The 22,357-nt window shown below is 42.6% G+C and overlaps 1 protein-coding gene across 4 annotated transcripts in view; it reads left to right on the forward strand.

Annotated features, from left to right (window-relative positions):
* The window catches only part of NRP1 (neuropilin 1), a 146,965-nt gene that overhangs the window by 94,394 nt on the left and 30,214 nt on the right, over nucleotides 1-22,357 (forward strand). For all 4 annotated transcript variants that reach the window (XM_010859885.1, XM_010859886.1, XM_010859887.1 and 1 more), the window contains exons 7-9: nucleotides 7,642-7,797; nucleotides 11,553-11,697; nucleotides 19,821-20,152. In XM_010859885.1, coding sequence (XP_010858187.1) covers nucleotides 7,642-7,797; nucleotides 11,553-11,697; nucleotides 19,821-20,152 — 633 coding nt within the window. The remainder of the gene's footprint in view (nucleotides 1-7,641; nucleotides 7,798-11,552; nucleotides 11,698-19,820; nucleotides 20,153-22,357) is intronic.

Raw genomic sequence — 22,357 nt, forward strand, 5'->3', positions numbered from 1 at the left:
ACCAGAATTCAAATTTTCTTTTTTATGTATTTATTTATTTTTTCTGTGTTTTGGCTGCATCACACGGCAGGTAAGATCTTAGTTCCCTGACCAGGGATTGCACCCATGCCCCCTACAGTGGAAGAACAGTGTCTTAACCACTGGCCTGCCAGGGAAGTCGCCCCAAATAGTTCTTTTTTAATTCATTGCTTCTGGTTTCTGCAAATATATATGAGAATGAAAGGATACGCCAGCGTACAGAGGCAGTGGAGCACCCAACAGCATGATCTCTTTTATCAGCCAAAGGAGATGGAGGTGAGCCCTTGTTTGGGGACTTCATTTCTCTTGCCCTTTCCTTGTTCTTTTGCGGTATGCACAGTAGTATCAGGGAAGCCAGCCTTTGGGCTGCATCGGAGCTGTGCAGCCTTATCTAGTGTTATTCTAGCTGGTTGACTCAAGTCTTTGGAGAGGAAACTCCATCTGTCCAATCCCTCGGGATTGTTTTCCTACCAACACTGGTTTTGTTGCAACCGGTAGTTTGTTTCCACCCAGCAAAATGCTTTCCTTTCTAGAAAAAAAAATTAATTCAAGCAATTAAGATGAGAAGAGAAAATTGGTGAGGTTCTTCCTGCATTACACTTTTCTTGCTCTTGGATATTGGTATTCTTTACCAGAATTTTAAAATGTTTTCTCATTATCTTTTGCGAAAAATGATCCATCACCACCATCTTGTTTTTCAACAGCATAAGTGAGTCATTTGCAAAATTTTGCTTTCCAGTAGTCAAGGTAAATGTTCGATGGAGTCAAAGTAATCATAAATAGTTTTAGATTCTCCATAATAATGCAAAAATATTGAATTTGCAGAAAGCATAACTACAAGATTTTGTTTACTAAGAAATTCTAAATTAACTTTTGATAATTGTGATTTTGAAGATAGGAACTGAGGCAGAGCATGGGTGTGGTGGTGACAAGTACACGGGCCACCAATCTGATCGGGAGTGAGAGATTTATCTGGATCAGTTTCTAACATGTGTGTGACTCTGAACAAGGAACTTATGTACTTTGTTTCTCAGTTCCTTTGTCCACAAAACCTCTTCCTTGTATGATTGTTGAGAGCTGAAGAGATAATGTATCTAAGTTTAACCCTTAATAAGATGCCTGATAGGCTTCCCCAGTGGCTCAGCAGTAAAGAAACCGCCTGCAATGCAGAAGACGCAGGAGACCCGGGTTGGGAAGATCCCCTGAAGGAGGGCATGGCAACCCACTGCAGTATTCTTGCCTGGAGAATCCATGGACAGAAGAGCCTGGTAGGCTACAATCCATGCGGTTGCAAAGAGTCAAACATGACTGAAGCAACTGAGGACGGAGGACAAAGACGCCTGACACAGAAGAGTTACCCTATAAATTTTCCATTAATAATGGTAATTTTAGTCATCAGGTTTTTTTTTTTTCCTATGTAACACGGTAATCATGAAAAAATACATAAAGAGAGAATCGTGTCACCAACTGTAAAATGATTGTATGCCTATTCATAACTGTAAAAAGTCCAAGGTCCCAAGTCAAGGAATGCAGTGATCAGGTGCTGTGAATTAAGCTCCAAGATCCTGGAACAGCACCCATGTTCAGATGCTCAGGCATTATCAGAAAGCATATGTGTTATCTGAGGAAATGAGACAATTGCTTAAAAATATTTTCTTTAGCTTGTAGTGTCTAATGATGAATTAAACAGCTCTTTGAGTCATCGGAGATGCTCTAAAAAGAACCCAACATACTCCACCTCCCCCCATCAAAAAAAGTATTTTTCCTGTTTTTAATCAGACTTCCATTCTTTGTCTTTTATTTTTTCAGGCTCTCGTACAGACCTGTCTTGGGAATGTTAAACACCGGGAAACACTCCCTTGCCAATGCTCGCTCAAGGGACAGTATTTTATTGAGCAAGACAGATTTTCATTTTAGAAATGAGGCTTTCCACATTCTGATGTTACGCGTAGCTGGTTATGTATTATTGTAGGAAGCAACGATATTTGTTGCATGGCTGGGAGGCTGCATGCTGGTGTTTGACCAGCAGTTTGCAGAGGTTTGCACGATGATTTACTACATGATGCTAAAAATGTGCCCTCTGTCCTCAAGTGATTCCCGGTAAAATGTGTCTCTCTCCTGACTTCTTTTTATCTGGGGAATGTGTTTCCTGTCATTACTAAGACAATGCTATGGCTATAAAGTGCATGTGGGTTAATACCTGCAGACATCTTACAAGGAAGAGGGCGTTAGGGTGGGGAGTTCATCCACAGGAGCTGTAGGACACCATCCCCCGCCCCCGGAAGGGGATGAGGATGGCTGTTTTCTTTTACTAATTCACTTCTCCCCACCCTGAATAAAAGGGGGGCTTTCCTCCACTGTGTCTAGCTGTGTCTTCTCTTTGCGTGGGGAGCACAGTGAAAAGAAGATGTGGGTGTAGACATTCTCCCAGCAGTGTTAGACTTTTATATTTATATTGGAAACAGGATGTCATACTGGGTCACTTCTGCTAATGGTGATAAGCTAACTCAAAGAGTGGCCACTCGAACTCCAAAGGAGTTTGGGAAACTTCTGTCAAATCGCCTACAGACCATCAGATAAATACCAGATGTTTATGTTTGTCTCACACACACACATGGAGTGAGACTTTCCACGATTCTAGTGAAGGCATTTGATGTGCAGCTCTGGCTACACACCCCATCATCACATCCCCTCAACATCACCCTTCATGTTAAATAGAAGTACATCAAACTCGGATATGAAATCACACCCATCTTCCAACTAAAAATAAAGCAGCTGTGAAACAGTGGCATTCTTTTTAAAATAAGAAAACGGTGATGGGAACAGGGCTGATTGGATTTAGGGAAAGCAGGTTAATTATGGTTATTATGTGTCTAAATTTTTACGGAAAGAAAGGAAATATTGTTCAGGACGATGAACCCTCCAAAACACAGAGGGTTGCCATTGTATAGAACTTCTGGGGGTTGTATCTTTGTCTTTTCAGCTGCCTATCTTGGGTCGCCAATCTTGTCTGTTAGACTGTGAGGTTGGGGCAAGCTCATCAGAATCCAGAAAGCTAACCCACCAAGAGGATGGCCAGATTTTGAGTAGTAGTCATGACAACTGCTTCTTTTGGCTTCCAAATGAGCAGAGAACAATCTCTTTAGAGATCAACCCATTTATTGACAAATAATATCTATAGGGATGAGAAAGAAACATGCTAGGTTGTTTAGTGATGTTATTTCATTCATTCATTTCCTTCCCTTTGCCTCTGCCCTTCCCATTCCTCCTTTTCTCTAGAATATTCTCTCCCTTTTTTGTCCCCTTGTAAGTTCCTACCATTCATCCTTCAATAGGTGTCTTAGACATGGAAGTCAACTGTGAGATGTCTCCAACTCCCTAGCTCCCTTCCTCCATGCACTGGCCCATCCTGTAATCTTGTTTGTGTCTCCCATTCTTGTTTCTTTTTGTATCTTCATCATTTAATACAGAACTTAGTGGAAAGTTGATACTAAGTGTTCACTGGGTAAATATCAATCAAGGGGAGTAGAAATGTTCACAGGCAGCATACTGATTAAACAGATGATGTTACAACCAGTGGCATTGTTAGAACCAATACCATGAAGCCATTGAAACTGATGGTATAGAAAAATATTTTTAATGTGGAAAATATCCATAAAACTAAACAAAAACATAGAGGTAATATGACCTTGTATTGGGATGACCAAAAAGTTTTTTCGGGTTAAAAACCTGAACAAATGTTTTGATCAACCCAATAATAACAAAACATATACACAACAGTCACATATATTTTGCATAAGGAAAAAAAAACTCTGGAAGACTACTTTCAGTGGTTATTTCCTATTGGTGGTCTTATGGAGATTGCAGTTTCTTCTTTAGTCTCTTCTGTATCTTAGGAATTTTTAATAGACATCTATCACTTTTCTAGATAGAAAAACAGATACTCCTTGTAAGAAATCTTAAAGGTCTGGATGAAAGTATAGGAAAAACACAATATATTGACTTGAGAGATGGAGAACTGAGCTTTGCACTAAACATCCTGAGGTTCAGTTCAGTTCAGTTCAGTCGCTCAGTCGTGTCCGACTCTTTGTGACCCCATGAATCGCAGCACACCAGGCCTCCCTGTCCATCACCAACTCCCGGAGTTCACTCAGACTCACGTCCATCGAGTCCGTGATGCCATCCAGCCATCTCGTCCTCTGTCGTCCCCTTCTCCTCCTGCCCCCAATCCCTCCCAGCATCAGAGTCTTTTCCAATGAGTCAACTCTTCGCATGAGGTGGCCAAAGTACTCGAGTTTCAGCCTTAGCATCATTCCTTCCAAAGAAATCCCAGGGCTGATCTCCTTCAGAATGGACTGGTTGGATCTCCTTGCAGTCCAAGGGACTCTCAAGAGTCTCCAACACCATAGTTCAAAAGCATCAATTCTGACTTATTCTGCCTACCAGGCCAAAAAGAGGAAACAATCATGTCAAAGAAAAGAGGAAATGTCCTTTTAAGTCAAGAAAACTTTATATGTGAGGGTGCAAAGGCAGAGAAGGCATATCTTTTGGAAGAATAAATACTTGATGTGGCTGAAAGATACATTGAAGGGAGGTGGATGTAGCAGGTGAGACTGGAAAGGTAAATCTCAAACTTCCCTGGTGGTCTAATGGTTAAGATGCCATGCTTCCAATGCAGAGGGTGCAGGTTCGATCCCTGGTCAGGGAACTACCATCACACATGCTGTGCAGCACAGCCATAAGAAATAAAAAGGTAGATCACAGCAACCTCATGATTAGCAGAGATGGTTTCGACCCTGAGAAAGGTAGGCAAGAGTACTAGAGTGGGTTGCCATTTCCTTCTCCAGGGGAACTTCCCTACCTGGGGATCGAACCCAGGTCTCCTGCATTGCATGCAGATGCTTTACCCTTTGAGCCACTAGGGAAGCCCATAAATAAAAAGGTACATCAAAGCAACGTCATGATTAGCAAAGATAGCTTCAACACTAAAAAAGGTGTAAATACCCAGTAAGTCCTTCTGGGTCTCCCTACAGATACCTGCAGAGTGAGCAGTGGAGCTTCTGAGGCTGATAGTTATCTATCTCCTCCCAAACTCTCAGGCACTGAGAGTTGCTTTTAGGGCAGTCCACAAAGGTCCCCGGGGAAAAAGAATTTACCAGAAGCTCATGGTGTTGCAAGTGAGAGTTTCCAGTACTGGGCTGTGTCTTGTTAAGAATTCTGGGTACCATTCAGTTTTATTTGCAATGGTTCAAGTCCCAGCTATAATTATTTGGTTGTCATTCATTCTTTCTAAACCCAGTGGCAGTAATGTTAGAAAGAAAAATTAAATGAAATTTCAAGTATCCCAGTGCAGTAAGTAAGAGAATCTGCAGAGATTGAAAGCATAGCAGGAAACCTCATGCAATTACAATGGGAGGTTGTGAATGCATTTCATTGCTGTTAAGAAAAGAACATATCTTTTCTTCTTTATGAGTGATTCATGCACATGCTTTGGGGCCTTTTGATTTGGGACTTTGGACATTTCTTACATTGGGCATCGGGTTAATTCCAGTCAATAGATCCTTCCTTTAAAGTCGGTTGTTTCTAGTGCTAGGATTCTTCTAGTTGACCACCAGTTAACTTCTTATCTTATCCCAAGAACAAAATTTTAAAAATAGGAAAAGGACAACCAGAGCGTGAAGTTCTAGAGCTCTTCCTAATCAGCCTAAGCTGCATGTGCACTCTCGGGAAGTTAATCATTTCCAAACCGAAGACCCATCTGTAGGTTTGACTGAGTTTATTTGCACAGCTCTGCTTCGCGGTCCCTTGAAAGTCAAGGTTTTAAAGGCTCTTCAGGTTGAAGTGGATTGGGTATTGGGCATGAGGGTGTGACTCAGTGGACCGTTAGTAAAGCCTTAAGTGTTCTGAGAGCATTTGAGAACAGTTGAAATTGTTCAGTGCATCTATGTCTAGAGTAGCCATTAACTTTCAAGTTGCAGCATTAAGAAATCAGTGAGTTTTTGCAGCAACCTAAGATCATCTGATTATTTGTTCAGAACAGAGTTAGATTTAGGGTTGCCAGATCACATTCAGAAAAGAACACCCAGTAAAACTTGAACTTCAAGTAAGCAATGAACCTGTTGTTAGAATGTCCCAAATACTGCGTGGGATGTATTTATTTTAAAAATATTTGCTATTCATCTGAAATTCAGATTTCACTGAATATTTTGTATTTTTATTGGCTAAATCTGGTAAACGGGGGCTGCCTCCCATTTTTGAAATGTGTACACAAATTCATACAAAGTGTTAGAGTTAAAAAATGCAAATTTCAGTTAGCAAGTTTAGGCACTTAATAAAAATATGTTGGATAAGTACTTATTTGTTAAATTAAGATTTAGACCATATCTACCATTATCATCTTAAAAATATGTATTTCTAGTAAAGGCTTGCTCCTTTTTTCTTTTAAACCTGGTAAAAGCATTTTGAGCCTGCACTTTACATCTTTAAAATCAGGATAATGAAATAAAGATTGTTTTACACTGAATAGTATCCCCTTCCTTTTTAGATGAAATCTCCTATTGTTGAATTGTGTGTCCAAGTTGGTTTCTCTGTGGAGGGGCTGTTGCTGCATTTGGTCTTGGTTCAGTTTTGAAGGTATTGGCAACATGTTGATTTTACTGCTCCAAGGGCCTTCAGGAAAAAGCAATTTGGGGAAGACAATAGCCATTCTTTAGGAGACAGGTTGTGCATAAAATGGAAATTGTTAAGGTGTTTATGGCCATGGGCACTGGAGGGTTAATTGAAATATTGTTTCCTTAGATTTGGGTTGTCATGTAGCAACTGGAAAGCCGGATGCGGAAGTTCCATTTGGGGAAGGGGGTGGGCTTAGGGTTTAGGGGGAGTTGTTTTTGTTTTTGTCACCATTTTTGGGGGAAACAGCCTCTTACTACTGAATATACTGTTGAAATGTCTTGTTACTGTTAATCAGTCGTAACATGCAATTACTTTTTGTGAACATTATGAAATATTTTGCCAAATATTTGTGCTTCGTTTCTTTAAATCTCTGTATTATACAGAAATACAATCTGGCCATTCCAGATTACAAATCTATGGCCCGTTTCCCAAAGCACAGCACGCACAAGGGTTTTCAGAGTCAGGATGGTTCCAGTCCACATCCTATTTAGAAGGAGGGAGGTTGCTGCAGAGCAATGGGAAATGGGACCATGTGAGACTCAAGTTCTAGTCCAGGTTTCTCCATAACCAGGAGGGGAGCTTATCTTGTTTGTCTTGGTTTTCTGTTTGTAAAATGACATTTATTAATGTACTGTTTAGAAAGTGTCATTAATCTCTTAGAAAATACAGTGATAGGATATTGGTCCTGGTTTTCTCTTTTGTTCCAAGGATCAAGCAATCTTGGTTGCTGGTTGCAAGGATGAGAAAGTTCTCTTCCCCCTGGCGGTTGCCAGCTAGGGCAGTGGCTGTCTTACCATATCAGAGGCTTTCTTGGGGCTGTTGATACCGATGGAACTAGAGTCTATTGACCCCAGATGGAGGAAGACTACACCGTGGTCCCCGCAGGAAAAGATGCTCCACATTACAGAGGTATCAGGATGGGCAACTGATCAAGCTTGTATTGTCTTGTAGGTAGACCTGGGCCTTCTGCGCTTTGTCACAGCTGTCGGGACACAGGGAGCCATTTCAAAGGAAACCAGGAAGAAATACTACGTCAAAACTTACAGAATAGACATTAGCTCCAATGGGGAAGACTGGATCACCATTAAAGAAGGAAATAAACCTGTTGTAAGTTTGCCTGCCTCCTCCTCCACTAATTCAGTCTTTGAAATGGATGATCAATTTTTACTTGTTTGTTTGGGAGCTTGCTGTCTGGCCTGGCTTATTTTTGAATTGATTTAAAATGAAAAGTGCAATTAGAAGTTTAAATCTGACCAAGGGGTCTCATGTTCCCAGATCCAGAAGCCAAAAGGAAATTATACGGATGTTTCCAAGAAAAGTCAATACCAGCCAAATTAAGTCAGACTCAAGAATCGCTTTAAACCTCCCACCGGGACATGGACTATGCGTAGGATAAACACGGTCCCCTTAGAACCCTTGGAGTTGTTTTGTTTTGTCTTTCTCCCCGTGTTTCCTCATTCTCTTTCATAGATTAATTCTTTCTTCCTCTCTGTAATGGGCTGGTTTTAGAAGACTCCTTTTCATCTACCCTCTGCGCCTCACAAACTAATTTACAAGTGTGTTTGGCTGCTTCTGTGCAAATGAACAGAACTAAAGGTGTTCTCTCAGATCCCACGAACGACACACCACCTCCTCACTGCTTTTTGTTGAGGAGGCCACACCATGCCCTGTCCCCCGGGCGCTCTGTCCTCAATTATTTGGAGCTGAGATGTTTTTCTCAGCCTGCTGTTTATTTGAAGTTACGCTTGCTCTGAATTACTAATCAAGAGATTACTGAGAGCTCGTGCTTGCCATTTCCCCAAAATTAAAAGCTTGCCCTGGAGGCTGAGTGAAACATGCAGAATTGATGAGAATGGGAGCAAAGATCCAGGTAATTTGGAGTTCTGGGTTCCAGAAGAGACCAATTAACATGTCCTGGTCTCTCTTTGGAACATGTATGGGCTTAAATGTCTCCTTCTGGGTCTGGAACTGAGAAAGGCCTCCTTGGTGTGAAGTGAGAGGGCTATTAATACCTTTTGAGGGACTTCCCTGGTGGTCCACTGGTTAAGACTCTGAGCTTCCAATGCAGAGGGCACAGGTTCAATCCCTGGTTGGGGAAATAAGATCCCACATGCCCAAAAAAAAGAAAGAAAAAACTACCCTCTGACTAGCTGCAAAGCTGCCACTCTCACTTAGGGCAGGCAGGAAGGCCGCAGCCATAGAGATGCAGCCGTCTGTGGGAGGAAAGTTCTGTGGAGCAGCCAGCTCAAGCCCACTGTCCTGCCCTAGAGGACATGGAGCGGATCCTGCATCTTGGGAAAAAATCCCTCACAGTCACTATTGGTGCAGATCCACCAAGTAAATTCTGACCCTGAGTGTCATGGCTTGTTTTTGTTTTGGAGTCATTTTTTTGAAGGCCTGCTTTAGTTTCAAACAAATGAAAAAGCACTAATGCCAAGGACACACCGACAGCAGAAGAACCGGAGAGAGTGGGGGGGGCTGACTCAGCTCTCAGGCCGCCTCTTTAATCCGTGAGCGTTCTTTATCCAAGACCCCTCCTCAGCGTGGCCCACAGTTGTCCACATGTGGGTGTGGAGAGCACACTGGGGCTGTGGAGGTGTCTGACGTGGACACAGCTCACAATCAGTGGCACCTTGGCACACTGAGGGGCTCTAGAATAGGAGGCAGAAAGAACAAAAGGTCGGGAAAGACTGGGTGTGTGTGTGAGCCCTCTCACTGAACCTGAATGAAATCCCCTCGTCTACCCGGAGTCCAGCTCTTGTTGCCTTGCTCTGTACTTTGGGGTCTTTTCGGCATGCCCCTTCCCTCCTTTCCTTGGGGAGAGCTGGCCATACGCACCTCAGCAGCAGTGGCCTTTGACCACAGACGCAGCAGCCTTTTTCTGTTGGTGGCCTGTGTGTTCTCACCTGGTTTTCAGGAAACATAAAACGTCCTCAGGGTAAGCCAGCCTGTGGTCCCTCCCTGAAGTGGACCCCCCTGGCCCTTGAAACACTCGCTTGGGAAACTCTGCCCCTTCAGGCAGGTCCCCGTTATTCAGCAGGACACAAAAATGCATTCACATAGATTGCTGCCCAGAGAGACTTGCTGAAGTAGGACAGAAATCTGAAGGCCATCACAGGGTTTCCCTGGTAGTCCAGTGGTTAAGAATCCACCTTCCGATGCAGGGGACATGGGTTCAATCCCTGATCGGGGAACTAAGATCCCACGTGCCACAGAGCAACTAAGCCCAGGCACCACAACTACTGAGCCCACACACTGCAGTTACTGACGCCCGTGGGCCCCAGAGCCGGTGCTCCAAATCAGGAGAAGCCACTGCCAGGAGTAGCCTGTGAGCAGCAACGAGAGAAAAGCCCACGCAGCAACGAAGACCCAGCACAGCCAGAAGTACTAAGTAAATACATATTCATTTAAAACAGCAAACAGATAAAGGCCATCACAGGCTGGGATAAATTCCGATACTACATCGTCTCCAGAGAGGGATCCGGCTAACGTCCGACTTAGTAAAAATGCTTGACCGCCTCCCATGGAGCAGGGCTCTTAGGCTAAATGCAATAAGAACTTCTGTCCGACCCATAAGCTCCTCCTCCCCGGGGATGGTGGTCCTCCTCTGCAGACTCGCCAGGGAGTCTCTACGCCTCTGATGGCCCCCATGGTGCTCTAGCTACACAAGGCCTGTGTCTGAGACACGGTACTTTTTACACAGCTGTCTCCACTGTAAGCTAGGGTAAAATCCAGGGATGAGGAGGCTTCAGTCCCACCTGAGACAAGTCGAGTGGCAGAGGGTTCCAAGTGGCAGACAGCCCCCTGCTCCTCGGAGATGTCACCAGAGGACACTGCGTGGCATCATGCCCAGGCCGAGCGGCCCCCACGGATACTTGTGGGAAACCAGTTCGTGACTGGCAGTAATTACACTGCAGCTACATGCCTCATCTTTCTTAGAAGAAAATGACTCATTTTTAAAACAAGAAACAGAAGCCCTGGGAAAACTGATTCTCCATTACATATGATGTATAATTCAGTTTTGATCTTGACCACCGACGCATACTTTTACCAACAACCGCCCCCCCAACCAAAAAAAAAAATTAGAGTCATTCATTCACGTCAGATATAAGATCTTCCATCAAGAAATGGAGTTCAAAGGGAGGAAGCTCCTTGACCTAGAGCTGAACATAACCTAGAATTTTCAAATAGCCAGATCCTACATTGAACTCAAAAATCACTCCTTTGGGAAATTCCTGGGAAAGTAAAACAGTGAAAGTTCCCATGAAATGTCCACCGTATTCTGTACATTCTTTTGATAATGTTAATCATTTTCCCACTTTTTTAGATAATTGCACATATTCTTTAACAAATGCTATCTTTATAATAATACTTTTAGAGGCTCTATCCTCTCAGAAAAATTGACTAGGACAACATTCTATATGGTTTCCCTGGTGGCTCAGCGGTAAAGAATCCACCTGCAATGCAGTAGATGCGGGTTCAATCTCTGAGTCAGGAAGATCCCCTGGAGAAGAAAATGGCTACCCATTCCAGTATTCTTGCCTGGGAAATCCCAATGAACAGGGGAGCCTGGTGGGCTATAGTCCGTGGGTTTGCAAAGAGTAGGACACAACTGGCAATAAAAAACAAAAATCCTCTCGGAAAACTGAATAGATGATTAGGACAACATTCTATCTTAGACATGGTTCTTATCTGATAGCCATCATTTGGAAAAATAACATGACAAGTTATTAACACCACCTCAACCATGGTAAACAATGAAGAGATTGTAAACAATTTGATAAGCACTTGTGAAAATATTTTTGCATTTGTTTTTAATCTGAAATGTCTGTTATTAAAGGGCCTTTTCTTCTTCCATCTAGATCTTTCATGGAAACACCAACCCCACAGATGTAGTGATTGGAGTTTTTCCCAAACCCCTGATCACTCGATTTGTCCGAATCAAACCTGTGACCTGGGAAACTGGCATCTCTATGAGATTTGAAGTCTATGGCTGCAAGATAACAGGTAAGATGGAAGATCACCTGGTTTTTATGTATGTCAACGTTTAAATATAAGGAGAGTAACTTGATATAAATGGGGTTGGTCATTTTCATTTGATAATTAAGAGCATATGCTTTGGATTTAGACAAAAGTGAGTTCAGATCCTACTGTACTACTTACTCACTGGCTTATTACTTTGAAAGGCAGTTTACTACCTTTCAAAGCCTTAGTCATCTCACCTGGAAAACAGGCATCATGGTGTACTCCACTCAGGGTTGTTGTGATCATGAATTAGCTCGTGAATACGAAGTGCTTACACAGGCTGGCATGTGGTAGGTATTTACAAGTGGTGTCTTTCCACTAGGCAGGTTCCAGAAAGACAAATACCTTCCCTTTCATCCTCCATCTCCTGGTTATTCCATACTGACTACTACTTAGTAGGTTTACAATATATAACTGTTGCTTGAAATGTTCTTCACCTGCTTTGTCTTTTTTTTAATTGGAGTATAATTGCTTTACGGTGTTGTATTAGTTTCTGCTACAACAAAGTTAATCAGCTAGATGTATGCATATATCCCGTCCCACCCTGTAGGCCATCACAGAGCACGGAGCTGAGCTCCCTGTACTGTACAGCAGCTTCCCACTAGCTATCTGTTTTACACGTGGTAGTGTATGCATGTCTTTTAAATCTTGAAGCCTAGAGGTGACCTCATTAGTGACAGCTCAGGAGGAGTTTAATTTGCGGAGTTAATTTATTCTCCTTTTACTCACTAACTGCCCTGACAAAGTTCTCTTAGGTTTTGGCTCAATACATGTCTATCTTTCATTGAATGCATATACTAACATCAATATTAGAAATCGATTTGTCAATATTTCTTGTTTTGGAGTTTGTTTCTTCTGACGTTAATAGGACTTTAAGAGTCTCTTTTAAATTTGGACCAAGTAGGTGGATTATATCCACTTGAGAGTTGAAGATGAGGTACTGGGCGATTAAGTGGCTAAAAAGGTAGGCAGGTCAGGCCAGAGCAGGAAGTAGAAGAAGGATCCAGTTAGTCTCACTGTGTTTCTATGGCAACCAGTTACTGCTCTTACTCGTCCTGTACATCTACTCTGTCTTCTGAAGTAAATAGCACATTTCAAATACCTTTCCTTGTAAGAAAGTAAGCTACAAATTTTTCATTAAAAAAAGTACGATGTAACCTCCATAGAATGCAAAAAAACTTCAAAAACAGAATCAGTAACTTATTCACTACAAAGTAACTAAAAGTGAATAACATTTAAAGTCTGTCAAATATCTTTCATGTGATGTTAGTATACATATTGAGAGCATTTAATTTCTCATTCCATGAAAGCCAACACTATTGTTTTTATTTTTATCCTCTTTAGTACAATTATTTTTAGAGAAGGAAAGTACTGACTTCTGAAGGGAAAAAAAAATCACCTGGGCAATTTTCCATGAAATGACAAGCAATTTGAAGAAAGCTAACCAAGGAGGAAAAAAAAAAATTACATTTGTTTACAGTACAGCCCATTTTGGAAAGTAAAAACTGACATTTGATCTGTTCCCCAAATTTTATTTATTTCCATCTTAGAGACAGACTTGTTTATTGTTTTGTAATCTAAATATTTAAAAAGTTCAAGGCCTTGGAGGAGGCAGACATTGGGTGGAGAGAGGTTTGGAGGGAGAAAAGGGGCAGTGTAGGGTTAGATCGGAGAAGGCAATGGCACCCCACTCCAGTACTCTTGCCTGGAAAATCCCATGGATGGAGGAGCCTGGAAGGCTGCAGTCCATGGGGTCACTGAGGGTCAGACACGACTGAGCGACTTCACTTTCACTTTTCACTTTCATGCATTGGAGAAGGAAATGGCAACCCACTCCAGTGTTCTTGCCTGGAGAATCCCAGGGACCAGGGAGCCTGGTGGGCTGCCATCTATGGGGTCGCACAGAGTCGGACACGACTGAAGTGACTTAGCAGTAGCAGCAGTAGGGTTAGATATAACCTTGGCTTTATTCTTGATCAGCAGATACAGGAGAGAAGGTTCTAGGTCATTTTTAGGGCATTACAAATGTAAGCGACTACTTGTCAATTCATAGAAACAAGGCCATTTGAGGGCAGGGTGGAAATTTCTGTCCCATTCCTCCCACCTATTCTCATGTCACTGTACCCTCTCCCCCCCCCAAAAAAAGGTAAACCATAAACGTGTTAATGTGAATTCTGAATTTCTGGCTCTCCTTTTAATTAAATAAAATACTTGTTTAAGCCTAAATTGCTCTTTGTCATTTTCACAAGGATTTTCTTGAGAGAGAATTCTAGGAGCATGAGTCTTTATATATAAACAAGGGAAACTACTTAATGAATTTTTTAAAACAGTCAAATGGCCTAGTTATTTAAGCAAATATAGCTGTCTGTAGGGCTTCCCTGGTAGCTCAGCTGGTAAAGAATCCTTCTGCAATGCAGGAGACCCTGGTTCGATTCCTGGGTCGGGAAGATCCCCTAGAGAATGGATTGGTTACCCACTCCAGTATTTATGGGCTTCCCTATTGATTCAGACGTTAAAGAATCTGCCTGCAGTGTGGGACACCTGAGTTCAATCCCTGGGTTGGGAAGATGCCCTGGAGGAGGGCATGGCAACTCACGCCAGTATTCTTGCCTAGAGAATCCCCATGGACAGAGGAGGCTGGCGGGCTACAGTCCAGGGGGTCACAAAAAGTTGGACATGACTAAGTGACTTAGCACAGCACAGATGTCTGAAATACCATGTTTTAATATTTTCACATTTGATTTGCTCTGTTTTATAATTATTTTAATTAGCTCTTTTTTTTTCAAATTACATACTGCCACCCTCTTAATCATGACCCCTAATATATTTTGGATACTTTTTCTCTAATAAGACAACTCAACCTCCAAATAACTGATCAAGGCAGGTTTTTAGAGAGGCCAGCCTTCATAACGATGGTCACACAAAGAGAAGGTGTATAGACATACCCAAGCTTCACTCTGGGCTGTCCACTTAGTGACTGAATGACCAAGGACAAGACTCATGGTCCCTCTGATCTCCATCTTTTGGTCACTAAGAGTAACTTGATTCAGCTGTAATAAGGTTAAGTGAAAGGATGCTTATAACACTTGGTTTAGAGTAAGCGCTCACTGAACAGTACCTGGTATATTAAATGGTGCATGGTGCTCAATCAGTTGAACCTGCAACAGGCCCCAGCAAACAGAACCTCTAATGAGACAATGATATCAGTGTTTGCTCAGTGTTACCAGAGGAGATAATTTTCATCTTTTAGAGATCATGGTCCCCTCAGTGGAGACTGATAGAAAAAAGCACGAGACTGCAGGGTTCCTGTGGGTCTGGAAGCTCCATGAAAGCAGGGGTCATGTTTGTCTTCTTTTCCATTGTATCCTGTGTGCCTGGAACATAATATACTGGACATACTTATTTTTTTTACGAGTGAATGAGCAAATTAATGAATTGCAGCTTTATCCATGTTTTCCTACAAACAAGTGACTGGATTGCAAAATTTGACCCTCTCCTCTAGAGCAGGCAAGCCCCAACTCAATCAGGATTAAAAAAAAAAAAACAAAAAACATTGAATTAAAAGTTATTCATTTTGATATTTGGCAAAACTAATACAATTATGTAAAGTTTAAAAATAAAATAAAATTTAAAAAAAAATTAAAAAAAAATAAAAGTTACCATGAGAATACAGCACTTGAAAGTCTCCAGAGCTCCCAAAGTCTAACCCAGTTTTTCTGTTCAGAAATTATTTGCTAGAAACATAGCAATCCTGTAATAACCAGAGTGTACAACAATGGGTCACCATATAGAGAGATAAGGAGAACAGAATTGGAGCAAGTCATCCTGCTTTGTAGGTGATTGACAGAGGAGCATTTGCATTATTTGGACAAGGCAGGCTTCATCATTTTGAAAGAGAAACTGGTGAAGATGCCCTTGCTGTTTAAGAACACACTGCAGACCATGTGGGCTTTTTCGTTTACTGGAAGTTAATGAACTGGGGCTTCTGCACAGGTTGGTGTGTGCCTGTGTTGAGCAGAGTTTGCAAGGATGATCTTGAGCCCTTCAACATCCATAGGTACCTTCTGAGTCATCAGGGAAGATTAAATTATGCTTATTCAGGTTCACCCATCAAATGCAGTCATTGTCTTCTCATTCCTTGAAAACCAGTTAACTAAGTATTTGATTTACCAGTATTTCTGTTTTCCCTTTAAGTCTCAGTTCAGAGATTTTATTGTAAAATAATATCAGTGAAGATAACCACTTCCAGAGGGGAAAGGAGGTGTGGGTGTGTGAAATAGGTGAAGAGAATTAAGTTTACAGACTTCCAGATAAGGCCACAGGGATGTACTGCACAGGATAAGGAGTATGGTCAATAATATTGTAAAAACGTTGTATGGGGACAGATGGTTACTAGACTTAGAGTGGTAATCATCTTGTAATATATGCAAATATCAACTCACTGTGGAGTATACCTGAAACTAATGTAATGTACATCAATTGTGTTTCAATTCAAAAAAAAAAGAACCACCTAATTCCCCATCACAGAATTCACTTCTCCCTCCCATCTAGGATTGGTTTTATGTTTTTTAAACAAGGTTGCCAAGTGAAATGCAGAATGTCCAGTTCAATTTAATGCAGATAAATGACAAAGAATTTTTTAGTGTAAGTATGTTCCGCATTCAGTATTTGGGACAAACACTTCCAAGTGGAAGCTCAGCCATAACGAATCCACCTGCAATGCTGGAGATGTGAGTTCAATCCCTGGGTCGGGAAGATCCCCTGGAGAAGGAAATGGCAACCCACTCCAGTATTCTTGCCTGGAAAATCTCATGGATAGAGGAGCCTGGTGAGCTACAGTCCATGGGGTCTCAAGAGTTTGGCACAACTTAGCGGCTAAACCACCGCCACCACCATACTGAAAAATTATTTGTTGTCATTTGAAATTTGAATTTAGTTTGGCACCCTGGGTTTCTGGTGTTGCTGTTTTAGATTATTTGTTCGCTAAATCCAGCAACACTGTTTCCAAAAGATGTGAGCTGGAGCCAGGCTTTAACCAAGGCACACTGAACCAGCCTGCTGTGGATGAACAGAGTTAGAACCTAGCATCTCCTTCAAACCTTGAATTGTTAGTGGAATCTTTCTCCTAACCGTGGTTAAAAGTGAGTCACTAGTTTTGAGTCAAAGGCAGGTCAGGGTGCCTCTTCCTTGATCTTGGACGAGGCCATCTGACTGCAGGACGGCTGCGTTGGCCGATGCAGGCTGGCCTCAGGAGGCTTGTGGATGCAAGGACCGTGCCCCTGCAACTCTGCATTAAAGAAGGGACATTCATCTGGTAGAGCTTCTTCTCTCCTTACAGTATTCAAGTTAATTTTGCTTTTCTCTGAAGAGTAACATCTGGTACGGATTACCAGCTACACATTTTCTTCACAAAAGTCAGTTTTGAGTCAGACAGGTGTGACCACAGTGACCAAAAATGCAACTTCTATTTTTAACACTATAATTTCATAGACCCTCAGTAAAATCGCTTTTGTCAATCTTTTCATAATCGCCATTGAATTTATTCTTGGTTTCCAGACCCCAGCCTGAAGCAAATACTGCGGCTGAATTACAGGAAAGGGTGCTTGGGGAGAATGGCAGCTGCCTTTTATTGTGTTAATAAGCTGATTCATTCAACAAATATTTGTGGAGCAAATACCACGGATAAAGCAGGGCACAAGGACTCATAGAAAAGTTTTTAATATGACTTGGTTCACAGTCTCAAAGAACTTAAAATCTGGGGAGGCAGGTAGCAAGCAAGCAACCCAAGGAACTGAACATGGTCAACATATCTGAGACATGCAGGTGGAGAGCTAGGGAGAGACCCAGAAAAGGAAAACCACGTCTAGTTGGAGAGATCAGAAAAATTGGATATTTAATATAAAATTTGAAAACAGATCAAAATTTTAAGATAATGGGAAGGGCAAAATGATGGGAGATTGTTTAGTGGAGGGGATAGAATGAGAGGAAGCCTCCAAGTACCACTACACAGAGGTGAGGGAGTTCTCCTTCATTGAGGAGGGGCTTGCAAGGCCATGGTACCAAAAACCTGGCACACGAGGTTGAAAGTAGGTGCATAATTCCTAGATGAGCAGGCACTGACTTTTTAAGTAAAGAAATGACATGATCTGAACTGTAGAACTCAGGTGGTAAGCATCTGATTCAGAAAATGTCTGAATTAGAAAGTGTCTAATTCATTCTCAAGGGTCAGCTGATAACAGAGAAGGCTTAATTGCATTAGACACATACCTCTCATTTACAATGGTTACATTTTCAGCTGAATTTTGATTTATGCAGAACGGGGTTGTTAAAAAGAAGAATAAGTTCTTTGTCCTGGCATGTCTTGGATGGAGATGTACAATTTTGAAAAGAGAATAACTGAAGTGTTTAACATTTTGTTATGAAGCCACCAATCAATTAATCAGTGATTGATACTCCCCTTCTGCTCAGAAGCTCCTTGGTCTACTGTAGAAGTTTAGCAAGATCTATGATGCTGTTCATGGTCTTGGAGGAATTTACAATCTGATTATGGACATGATTCCCAATCTTAAAACATGGAGAGAATAACTTAATACTAAGCTCTGTGCTGCTTTCTGTACATGTAGGCACATTTCTGAGAAGGGAGAGTTCAGGATGAGAAGTTTTTAGCAACAGTTGTAAGCTGGATTTGAATGTTTGGGCAGAACTTACTTCCGTCCACAGGAGGATAAGGGGGCAGCAGGAACATTTTGAACAAAGGCAATGATGAGAGTTATCTCTATGGTATATGGGAAAAAAATAGATTCCTGTCAGTAATAGGAAATAAAATTAGATAAATAGAATGAAGTCAAAATGAGGGTGTTGAAAGCCAGAGAGAGACTGTTTTATAGCATACCATAAATAATGGAAAGCCAGGGAGATTTTTCAAAGATCTTTCTCATTATTGTGGTCAAATATACATAGTTTACCATTCTAACCATGTTTAAGTCTACAATTTAATTGCCTTCAAGAGTCATATTAGTGTGCAGCCATCACCACAATCCACCTTCAGAACGTTTTCATTATTGCAAACAAACTCTGTACCCCTGAAACTGTGTACCCTTGGAACACTAACTCTCCATTCCCTCCTGCCCCCAGCTTCCAGCAACCACCATTCTACTTTCTGTCTTTATGGAGTTGACTCTTCCAGGCACCTCATTTCAGGAGAGTCATGCAATATCTGTCCTTTGGTTTATTTTCCTTAGCAATGCAAGATTCTTGAGCATGAGAATGACACTGCAAAAACAAAGTTATGAAAAGTGACGTGGGTGTTGTTGACTCAAAACTGGGGTTTGAGAGGGTAGTCTGGAGATCATTCAGCATGTCCGCCTGAGTCCTTAGATCTAGATGATGCCAAAAGAAGGTCACAAGGCATATTGAGGACACTTTTTTTTTTTAATGAAAATATGACAGGATTTGGTAGAACAGGAATGGAAAATGGAAAATTAAGAAAGACAATTAGGCAGGAACTAGCTGATGGGTGATTCCACCCATTAAAGTGAAGAGTTGGATAAAGGGATTCAGTGTTGAGTGGAAAGGACTGTTCTTGTTTGGACTTGGGACATTTGAGGTGAGGATGGGATACTGCAAAGTTCTGGTGCAGTTAGAAACGGGGGTGGGGGGACACTGGGCGGGGAGGGGGAAGATGGGCCCCCTCCTTAAGCATTCATTTCAAAGGCTCCCCGCAACACTCTGGTGTTACACCTCTTCAAGCTGTCTCAAGCACTTTCTTTCTTGAACTTTCTTTATTTCTTTCTCTCTGTACTTGATCTAAGAATAACCTATACCAAGGGGACAGTAAATACGTTGACTTTACACTTGGAAGAACTCAGAAAGGATGAAATGACTGTTCTTATTGAAGATTTTTTAATTGGACTGTTGAGTGTAGGGTGGGCAGTGCAGAAAGAGGAGCAGGCGGGGAGAGCTTTGGTTTCATATCAGATGGTCCAGGCACTTACAAATGTACATGAATGGGGACAGTCCATGTTTTTACTCAATAGGGTGGATTCTCTTTCTCAGCATGGAGACTTCAAATCATGTTACGTTTGTCTATTCCGTTCCCCGCCTAGATTATCCTTGCTCTGGAATGCTGGGCATGGTGTCGGGACTTATTTCCGACTCCCAGATCACAGCGTCCAATCAAGCGGACAGGAACTGGATGCCTGAAAACACCCGCCTGGTGCCCAGCCGCTCGGGCTGGGCACTGCCCCCCGCCCCCCACCCGTACGTGAACGAGTGGCTGCAGGTGGACCTCGCTGAGGAGAAGATTGTGCGGGGAGTCATCATTCAGGGGGGCAAGCACCGGGAGAACAAGGTGTTCATGAGGAAATTCAAGATCGGGTACAGCAACAACGGCTCGGACTGGAAGATGATCATGGATGACAGCAAGCGCAAGGCCAAGGTGAGCCCTGGGCGGGGGCGGCGCCGGGAAGGGATGGGGGCTCCCTGGAGGCCTTGACTTGAATCAAGGACCCTGGCCTCTTCCTGCGGAAGCAAATCTCTCATTTCCTGAAAGCAGTGGGATCTGCGGGGGCGAGGGGTGGAGTCTGTAAAATGCCAGGGGAGACAGGAATGGGATGCAAAAAGCACGGCTGAGCATCTCATCGCTGGTCAACTTTCCTTCCTTCAGGAAACAGCAGGTGACTCAAGGCTCGGGGAGCGGGAGGCTATGAGAGTGGGGCCGGGGACATGGGCACCGGGCAACCCGGTAGGAACACGCACTCCCTCCGAAGATCCTCTGATCGTCTCTGGAGAGCACCGGCTGCCAGCCCCCTTCTACCACGAATTCCTTGTTACATGTATTTTTTAAAATTTTTATTGAATGAAAGAGTCTTTCTTTTCTATACTGTTGTACAATTTTCTAAAGTTCCAAAGAAGTGAAAGTAAAGTAGCTCAGTCGTGTCCGACTCTTGGCGACCCCCTGGACTGTAGCCTACCAGGCTCCCCAGTCCGTGGAATTTTGCAGGCAAGAGTACTGGAATGGGTTGCCATTTACTTCTCATGGGGATTTTCCCGACCCAGGGATTGAACCTGGATCTCTCGCATTGCAGGTAGGCGCGTCACCAAGTGCTATTGCCTTCTCCAAGCCACCAGGGAGGCCCATAATTGGGCTGAAATCCACATAACGGAAAAATTCCCATCATAACCTTTTTTAAGTGTACCCGTTCAGTAGTGTTAAGTACATTCACATCGTTGTGCAAACCCATCTCTAAAACTTCTTGCAAAACTGAAACTCCTTCACCATTAAACAATAATTTTCCAGCCCCTGACAACCACCATTTCAACTTCTGTTTCTATTAATTTGACTACTGCAGGAGCCTCTGTTAGTGGAAGCATACAAAATGTAGCCTCTGTGATGGGCTTGTTTAACTTGACATGATATCCTCGAGGTTCAGCCAGTATTGTAGTGTGGATCAGAATTTCATTTCTGTTTAAAGCTGGATAATATTCTATCATGTATACAGGCCAAGTTGGGTATCTGTCCATCCATTGATGAACACTTTCTTTGCTTTTAACACTTGGCTATCATGAATAATGCTTGTCTATTTTTTATACATTGGAACCTTTTAAAGAGCAGCTGGCCTTTGATGATCTAGTGAAAAAAGATATATTCCAACCTTCCCCAGAACATGTGGTATAATTTTTCTTTTTTAACACAAGTATCCTATAGTGATGATGGTTTTCTGGGGCTCATGGTTACATGTCTTTGCATTTCTTGGGCACAGAACTCCAACCTGGAAAGGATACCCCAAGTATGCAGGGTGACCTGGAAAGGGATTCCAGATTAAATAAGAAAGTTATTTTCAGAAATCAGCTAAATTTCAGATTAACTGATTACAGATTGAAATAAGGAAGAGTCCTCAGAAATTCAGTTCTGTATGCAGAACTCTGTGTGGGTATTGTATTCAGCTAATGGTATTTCTCACCACCAGCCAGTTGGCTTTCTGTCCCAGCCTCTTCACCCCTGTTTGCTGAGGATCTACTCCTTTTGTGAAAAGATTTGGGGAATGGGAGAGAATGGGACTGTGGGATTATGGCTTGATATAGTCACCCAGGCCAAAGGCTTTGCAGGCGGGAAGCAAAGCCGGGCCGCGCAGCCAGCTCCCACTCTGCCCAGATGTGTGGGCCCCGCAGAGGGCTGTCCCCACATGCTGTGCTCTGCTCCAGTGGGCGGAGCACCGAGAGGGATGCTGCTGCTCAGAAATGTAAGAATTCCTCTCCCGTCTCACCCCTAGTTAACTTGTGGTTTCTAAAGCAGTTCCAGTGTTTTGTTTTTTTTTTAATCCATGTGCAGCTACTTTCTTTGGTGTCCCTTTCATTTTCCTCTTTTATGTCTGCCCCTCTTGTTTTGGTGGAAGAAAAAGTAAAGTAAACATTAGAAACTGGAGTTCCCCTAAGAGCCAGTCTTTTCGGAGGAGTCATGAGCCCTGTGGCTTTAGCACCAAGTGTGAATATGCTGCAAATCAACAAGTTGCCACGGTCGCATGGCAGTGTGTACTGTTGTGGCGTGTTCTTCAGCACGAGGTTCTAAAAGGGACGAAAACAGGTCACCATATGCTCTGGGTGGGATGCGCCCTGTGCTTACTGGCCTTTGTTATCCACTCAC

Source organism: Bison bison, unplaced genomic scaffold, assembly GCF_000754665.1.
Source record: "Bison bison bison isolate TAMUID 2011002044 unplaced genomic scaffold, Bison_UMD1.0 scf7180017864461, whole genome shotgun sequence".
NCBI lineage: Eukaryota > Metazoa > Chordata > Mammalia > Artiodactyla > Bovidae > Bison > Bison bison.